The 8,400-nt window shown below is 40.3% G+C and overlaps 1 protein-coding gene across 1 annotated transcript; it reads right to left on the bottom strand.

Moving 5' to 3' along the window:
* Positions 1-6,935: 6,935 nt before the first annotated feature.
* Positions 6,936-8,171, bottom strand: LOC122003519. Its single transcript, XM_042558627.1, has one exon. The coding sequence runs from the start codon at positions 8,068-8,070 to the stop codon at positions 7,066-7,068; it is 1,005 nt and encodes a 334-aa protein (XP_042414561.1). The 5' UTR covers positions 8,071-8,171; the 3' UTR covers positions 6,936-7,065.
* Positions 8,172-8,400: the final 229 nt, after the last annotated feature.

The following is an 8,400-nucleotide window of genomic DNA, read 5'->3' as shown; positions in this document are numbered from 1 at the left end:
TAACTACTGAACCGTCCTGAAAAGACCGTTAGAAATGTAGGAATTGGGAACGTGGGCATGCTCACGTTGCCCACTTTCTCTTAGAGAAAAAGTCTCTTTTACTCTTAGGATAATTCCCATTATAAAGGGTGCGCCCAAGGATGGTTTATAGGGGTTGAGGAGTTGTGAACGTGAAATTCATTTTCACGTAAAAGAAGAACATATGAGGGTGCGAGATTTTGTTTGTGAAATTATGGAGACCTTTCTGATTCTATGATCACTCTTCCAATAGCAAGAGGTGTCTTCCTCCATTCAGCATTTTCTCATCTGAATTTCATCATATTGAGGTATGATTTATTATTTCATACTATGAATTTCTATTATAATTCCATCAATCGTATCATAGCGTTAGGAATTATACTGAGTTACGATTTCTCGTCACCTTTTGTACTACTTATGTGTCGCAGCATATGAGAGTTGGCAACCACATCACAGCAGATGGATGTCGTGGTAGGGTCACAGACCGGCTATAGGATCGCAGGTCGACGACCGAGTCGCTCGCCGGCGACAGCGCCATTTCAGATCAGCGTGCGTCGAGCTGTAGAATATTTGCACTGGAGCCAAGCTCGCATCGTGAAGGTATGCCGGCGACGGCATTCCGGATCTAGTGAAGGCTTCCCGTCTGACCGGCGATGCGCTAGTGGTCAGGACGCCCAGAACAGCCAACGATGACTTCGTCGGGCCAAGGGTGACCGATGTCCAGTGCCGGAAAGGACTGCCGACCGCCCTAGTAGGCTTAGATTGGCCTACGTGGTCGGCGATTGTGTCTATCCCGGTTGTGTCGAGGCGACGGGCGACGTGGGTGGCATGCGGCAAAGAAAGCGGTGAAAAAATGAAACGTGATGACGAAGCACAGTGTTTCGTGAGAAAAAAGTTTGTTTTTTATAAATAAAATAAAATAAAATAAAAAATAACATTTTTTTCCTTTCTTCTCCATGGATAAATTTTGTTGATTAAAGGAATTAAAAAATAAACAAAACAAAACGTGAGCACTGAGCTTTATGTGAATGAAAAAATTACTTCTAATGACCGGTCTGGTTCAAGTTAAATGGGTTTGAATTAGATGGTCTAATTAGACCATTAAATCTTAGTTTGGTTTAAATTATTAGTTGATTTAGTTGAATTAGTTTGATTCAAACCGGAATTAATTTAGATTGATTTGATTGAGCTTGGACCAAATATGATTAAGTGACCAAATTAGGTCTATTAGGTCAAATTTGATCAAATGAATAGATTTGTTTTAATGGGTTAAACTTAAACAAATAGATATTGATTTGATCAAACAAATCTGAGTTTGATCAATAAGTCTGAGATTGATCGAAATGAATTTAGATTAAACAATAACAGAACATAGGTAAAATATTTCAATCCAATTAGATTAGTTCTAACGAGGACAATATACCGAACTCAGGATTTGGATTATCGATCGATCGGTCCAATGGGTCAGTCAACTTAGACTCCTAAAAATCGAGAAGTTTTATTTTTTTTTAATTTATAATATTGGTTCTATGCATGTATAAATTGAATTAAACCGACTTTATACTAGTTAGTCGATTTTGTACTAACTTATTTAATTTTAATTTTTCAGATGCCACAAACGGTCACTACATTGACTAGTCGTGAAGTGCAACGGAACTAGCTCAGGGAGGAAATTTATGAGATAGAGTATAACTCTACTTATGGAGTCGACGGATACATTGAACAGCTTGATGAACTATTTTGAAAACTTGAGCGAGAAGAGTTTCCAATCCTAGATAGTTATAGGATTTCAGCTTTGATGTGTTCATTGTCAGAGTATCCTAAGGTGACAACAGACTATGTTTAGGGGCGTCATGAAGGACGTGTCACATATTCAGAATTATGTGAGGAACTACTTCACCATATGACTGAAGAGGATCCGGAAATGTTCGAGGAAGATCCAGAAGAGGATTTGATTATGGATCCAATGGAGAATCCTAAAGTTGTCCCACTTATGATTACCCCAAATGAGTCTAGGTTAAAAGGGATAATGTTGACCACTGTAATAGTATTTGTCCTACTGGAATGATGTTGGCCTATTTAGTTTATTAGAGTTCTGTTATTGTCACTGTCATTATGTATGAACAGTATTAGTCCTTTTAATTCATGTCAATTTATTATATGTTAATAATATGCAACATATTTTTATGTTAATGATATATTCATTCATGTTTTTTATGTTGTTTTTTATGTTGTTTACTCTAACATGATGCATGATAAATGATTAGTTCATTTCATTAAATGATTACCTCATTTAATTAAAGAAATCATGATTTAATTAATGATTAGTTCATTAGTTGGGATGTGTGTAATAACATTAATCAATATTGATTTGATTGGTCATACGAATGATGAGTGAAAATAAAGTTATCACTTGATTTTGTAAACCAACTCAAATTAATACTAAGTCAATCATAAATTATATATATATGAATTACACTTAATACTAAATAATGTGTTTATTTATGTTAAATTATGGCAACTAAAAATATTATAGTTGAACTCAATAAAGGAGAAACACTTAATGGGGATAACTATAAGATCTGACACCTCATGATACAGTATGTACTTGAGGAACAAGAAGTTCTAGAGGCTGTAAATCAGGTTATGGTAGAACCTATAGATGATCCCACTACACAAAATAGATGAGATCTTGATGTCTATAAGGCATGGAAGAAAAAGTACTCCATTGCAAAGGACATATTGATTAGTTCAATGATACATGACCTAACTTTCGTGTATGAGTCGTATCTTACAGCTCATGCAGTCTGGTAACCCTTAAGGAGAAATATAGTGGAGTGAGTTTGAGTAATCTTTGACAGCTGACGATTAAATTTGACAACTACAAAAGTGTCCGAATGTTTCAATGGTTCAACACCTCAGGGAGATGTGGAACATGATTCAAGAGCTTAAAATTGTTGGTCATGAGTGACTGATGAATAACATGTTCAAGCAGTTATTCATTCCTTTCCAAATTCTTAGGAGACCATGAAGTAGACCCTAACTTATAGTGAGAGTATTAAGACTTTCATTGACGTCTCACACCATGTAGATTGGAGGCGGAGAGAGTTGAATCCGTAAGAATTTATGAACAAGCCTATGTCACTATCGATTCTGTTGGATTATCTGGATCTATGAAAAAAGAAATAGTTCAAGAAAGGGAAGGGAAAGAAGAAAGAAGCTGGCTGCTATGGGATAGGCGCCAATCAAGAAGAAAGAAAAGAGGACTAGAGTTCAACTTAAAAGCAAGTTGACTTACTTTACCTGCGGTAAGAAGGGTCACTTCACTCGGGAGTACACAGAGCCGAAAAAGATAAATCCAAGTGTGTCTTCTTTTCCTGAGCATTTTGTTACTAGTTCAATGTTGTTAAATGATTCTTATCCTTTGTGAGTTATAGATTTGGGAGCAACCAACCATGTAATTCATGAACGAGTTACATTTGTTGAGTACTATTGAGTATCAGCTGGCAACAAGTGGATTTATGTAGGAAATAATGCAAGAGTTGAAGTCAAAAGTGTAAGACCGTTAGATTCGATAGAGGGGGGTGAATATTGATTCGAAAATCTCGAGTTAAAACGCAGCGGAAAAGTAAGGAAGTAAAGAGATGAACACGGTTGATTTTTACTTCGTTCGGAGCCTGTGACGACTCCTACTCGAAGGCCCGTACTCCTTGAGTACTTTCGTTGGGCAATTCACTAGCAATTCGGATAATTATAATTTACGTACAAATATTGCTAATGAAAGAAAAACAAAGCTATACCGACAACTAATGAATTAAAAGAAAACCGGAGTGAGTCGTCGGAGCTTTGTGAACGTCGTTGGAGCGCAGAGTAGCAGAGTGATTGAACTCAGAGTTCTCAGAAAACAGATATATTGAAGCTCCTGCCTGGGGCTTCTTTTATATGCTGCTCCGGGCGCCTGGAATGTGACGTAACACTCCCAACCAGCATGCTCCAAGTGTCAACGTCGCCCTGGGGATAAAACTTGCCTCCGGGCGCCTGGATACCTTCCAGGCGCCCGGACTTCCGGGCGCCCAGAACCATCCCGGGCGCCCAGAACCATCCCGGGCGCCCGGACCCTCACTGTTTCCTACCTGCAAAACAGTGTTAGTCCGAGGCAAATAAAAACCCTGCAGCACAGATTGTAAGCACATTTTTATAGATACGCTAAGTAATAAAAATTAACAACAAGAGTATGACTTAGATTCCGTCTTTCCGAGACCGGAATCTAGTCACGATCTCGACTTAGATATCCGAAATGGATCTAAGCCGGATCGACGCCTAATGTTCCCTTCCCGGGAACGCGTCCTCGTAGTCACTCCCCTCCAGTGACTTACCTCACTTACCTGCCAGACGTCCGGTCAGCCCTTCGACCCGTCTGGACTTCTTGCCAAGCGTCCGACTTCTCGCCAAGCGTCCGGTCAGCCCGTCGACCCGCTTGGACTTCTCGCCAGCTATCCGGTCAGCCCGTCGACCTAGCTGGACTTCTTGCCAAGCGTCCGGTCAGCCCGTCGACCCGCTTGGACTTCTCGCCAGCTATCCGGTCAGCCCGTCGACCTAGCTGGACTTTTCCTGCACACTTGATCAAAGTGTCAGACAACAACACAACTAACTTAACCTATTTGTCATTCATCAAAACCTGGGTTAGACCGTCAGTGCTACCCGCACCAACAAAAAGAGTCGACACTTACGAACTCAACCTTCACGATGGCAGTGTTTTGTTTCTACATGATGCCCTGTATGCTCTTAAAATTCAACGAAATATTGTTTCTGTTAGATGTCTTCTTGATTTAGGGTATTATATTAATTTTTACAGCTAATGTGTTGAATTTAAGATTGACTCATTGTCAATCAGAGATGGTTTTTTAACAAATGGTTTTATGATTCTTGATATGAACCACATGTCAATTGTGCTATTGAGGATTATTTTTCAAACATTGCTCTAACTAGTGATGTAAGTATAACTGATGAGGTTTGACATGTTAGATTAGGACACATAGGACAAGAACGTATGAATCAGTTGCCTAGAGAGAGCCTATTGGGCACTCGGACTAAGATTCAATTATCTATATGTGAGCATTGTCTTGTTGGAAAAGCAACTAGGAAATCATTTGGTAAGACTATTAGAACTGAATCACCATTACAATTAATTCATTCAGATATTTGTGATCCAATGAATGTGAAGACTAAATATGGAGCTTCCTATTTCATTACATTTATCGATGATTTTCTCGTTTCGGTCATATGCATTTGATTTCTCATAAATCTAAAGCATTGGATTGCTTCATTCATTATGTGAACAAAGTTGAAGATCAAACAAAACATAAAGTTAAGACTTTATGTACTGACCATGGAGGAGAATATTTGTCTGATATATTCAAGACAATATGTAATGATAGAAGGATTATTAGATAGCTGACAATCCCTGGAACTCTATAGCAAAATGGGGTAGCTGAAAGAAGAAATATGACTCTTCTTAAAATAATTAGATCTATGATAGCATAGGCTAATTTGCCCATCTCCTATTGGGGAGATGTATTATTAACTATGACCTATATACTTAACAAAGTACCTTCAAAGTCAATTCCATCTACCCCATATGAACGTTGGACAAGTAGAAAATCATATTTAAGTAATCTAAGACCTTGGGGTTCAGCTGCTTATGTTCATGATAGTTCTCACAAGTATGGAAAACTAGGACCTAAGGGTAAAAAATATATCTTTATTAGATACCATGAGGCCTCCAAAGGTTATATTTTCATAGGTGAGCAATTAAATGAAACCATCTCTAAAATAGATCCGAGAGATGCCAATTTTCTCAAAACAGAGTTCCCAACCAGAGGTAATGTTGATAAAAATATTCCTCTATTTGAGGAGGATGAGATATTATCAATAAGAGATGAGTCAAAAAGGGATGTATGAGTCTAGTCGACCGAGTGGGAGTGATATGCCAAGTCATGAGTTGATTTCTCAAAAGCTCAACTTACAAAGAAGTGTTCGTAAAATCAAACCTAAGAAGATCTTTGATATTGAGAATGAGACATTGATGACACTCTCAGTTGACGATGATGAACCTCAGTCTATTGAAGAAGCATTGGGATGTAGAGTCAAAGAAAAGTGGAAAACTGTAATGGATGAAGAGATGGAGTCTATCAATAAGAATCATATTTGAGACTTAGTTGATCTTTCTCCGGGCTGAAAGGCTATTGAGAATAAGTTGATTCTCAAAATAAGGAGGTAATATGATAAATCAATTAATAGATATAAAGCTCGTTTGGTTGTAAAAGGATATATCGAAATGGAGGTATGAGCTTTGAAGAGATTTTTCTCCTGTAGTGAAATTTATGTCAAATACGAGATATTTTGGCCTTTGTGGCACATTATGACTTGGAATTATATCAAATGGATGTAAAAACTGCTTTCCTTAATGGTGAGCTTGACAAAGAAATCTATATGGTTCAGCCAGAATATTTTATTGCTGAAAGTCAAGAGGAGAAAATATATAGACTTAAAGAGTCTATATATGAGCTAAAGCAAGCGTCAAGACAATGAAACATAAGGTTTAATGAAATCGTTTTATCTTATAGTTTTGAGATTATCAATGAAGATCATTATGTTTTCTTGAAAAGGGAAAAATAAAAGTATGTCATTTTATCATTATATAACAAATAATGATAAAATGTGAAAAGAAGAAAAATATGGCAAGAATCTTGCCACAATATCGCAGTCTTTCTGAAATTTCAGAGAAAAATTGTCCAATTTAATTAAAATATTGACAGATACACCCTATATTTTACTTTGGGCAAAACTAACATGAATACGCTGATATATTGACTGACGATAAAAATTAATTTCTATCCATTCAAATTAAATGATTATAGAATAAATCTTCGCATAGAATATAATGGTAAATTCGTTTGCTTCAATCATTTGTCTTACCGGACAGCCGAAAATCCTGGACTTTAAAATTAAGGAATCGAATATATATTAATTAAATAAGGAGATCCCTCAGTCAATGAAGTAAAGCTTCGATTTCTTCAGACCCTGCGTCACATTGAAGTACTGCAGCGTCGTCGCCCACTTGGAGTTGTCCTTCAGCTTGTGCACGGCGACGCTATCCGGCACAAACCCGTGCCGAAAGCAGGTTTCCGGCCCACCCGGGTAGTCGTACATCCTCGGCATCATATTGATCCGGTTCTTTCCCCGTCCGCCCTCGTTCAGCCACACCCCCACCATGATATCCTCCGGCCCCAATCTCTTCTGCCGCGCCAGTTCCGACGCCGCCACCCACTCCACCAAGTCCCATGACAGCGCGTACCCCATCCCCGACATGAACCCGCCCTCCGACCCTGTGCTCCGGCATGGCACGCGCATCCCGAGGTACACGTCCACCCGCGGCAGTCCCCGCAGCGTTTCCGACAATTTGTCGATCAGGTAGTAGGTGTCGTCGTCCGTCTTCACCACGTAGTCGTACGGAGGCCGCCGCCCTCCGGCGTCCAGGATCCGGGGCAGGCTGGATAGGTAATCGTAGGTCTTCCCCTCGTTGACGTTCTCGGCGCAGTCGAGGATGATCACGTCGTCGTAGAGCATGATCTCCATGGCCACAAACGTCCTCTGCTCCTCGGTGGTGAGGCGGCAGAGGATGAAGCGAACGTCGACGCGCGAGGCGGCGAGGCGGGGTTGCTGGAGGAGGTAGGCGCGGCGGATGAGATCGCGGCGCTGGTAGGCGTCGGCTACAGTGAGGACGCCGAGGAGGATGCGGAGCTCCGCCTCCGACGACGTTACGTTGGCGAGGGAACTCGGCAAGCAGGCGCTTGGCGGCGCGAAGAGGGACTGGAGGCTGAGGTCGCCAGGGTAGACGACGAAGAAGATGAGGGCGATGAGTGATATGGGAAGGAGGACGAGAAAGGCGGCTGTCGATACTTTTCGCTGGGAAAAGTTTGGCGGCTGAAAAACGCGAAGCTTGATCTTCATGGCGAAGACAGAGAGGTATGCCGAACAGAGATGAATCATTGAAGTGGGAATCAAGAATTTTATGTGCAATAATGCGAGAGGGTTGGTAGATATCGATAAGAAATTTTGTTCTTTTCGACGGGTCGTACTGCGCAGTCGATATTGGAATTGTTCAATTTTGCACTCAAACACGCAACTCTATTTCAAGTATGATTTTAATTTTTAATTAACCCGCGGTCCCGTCTTGGACTTACCTCTGTCTGTCTCCGTATCGTTCGGTCGGTGCTGTCAAACGAACCCAATTCATCCATGTCGAAGCGGGTTGACCCGTTCAAAATCTGTTATTTGACAGTTCTCCTCGGTAGTGCCTCGTCGATTTGTATTAATTCT

This window comes from Zingiber officinale, chromosome 7B (assembly GCF_018446385.1).
Source record: "Zingiber officinale cultivar Zhangliang chromosome 7B, Zo_v1.1, whole genome shotgun sequence".
Classification (NCBI taxonomy): Eukaryota; Viridiplantae; Streptophyta; class Magnoliopsida; order Zingiberales; family Zingiberaceae; genus Zingiber; species Zingiber officinale.
The sequence above is the reverse complement of the archived record's forward strand: the minus strand, read 5'-3'. Positions and strand labels throughout refer to the sequence as shown.

Bases quoted from the DNA above. Each gene is read 5' to 3' on its own strand.
- LOC122003519 (XM_042558627.1), bottom strand. From the start codon at position 8,070: ATGATTCATCTCTGTTCGGCATACCTCTCTGTCTTCGCCATGAAGATC.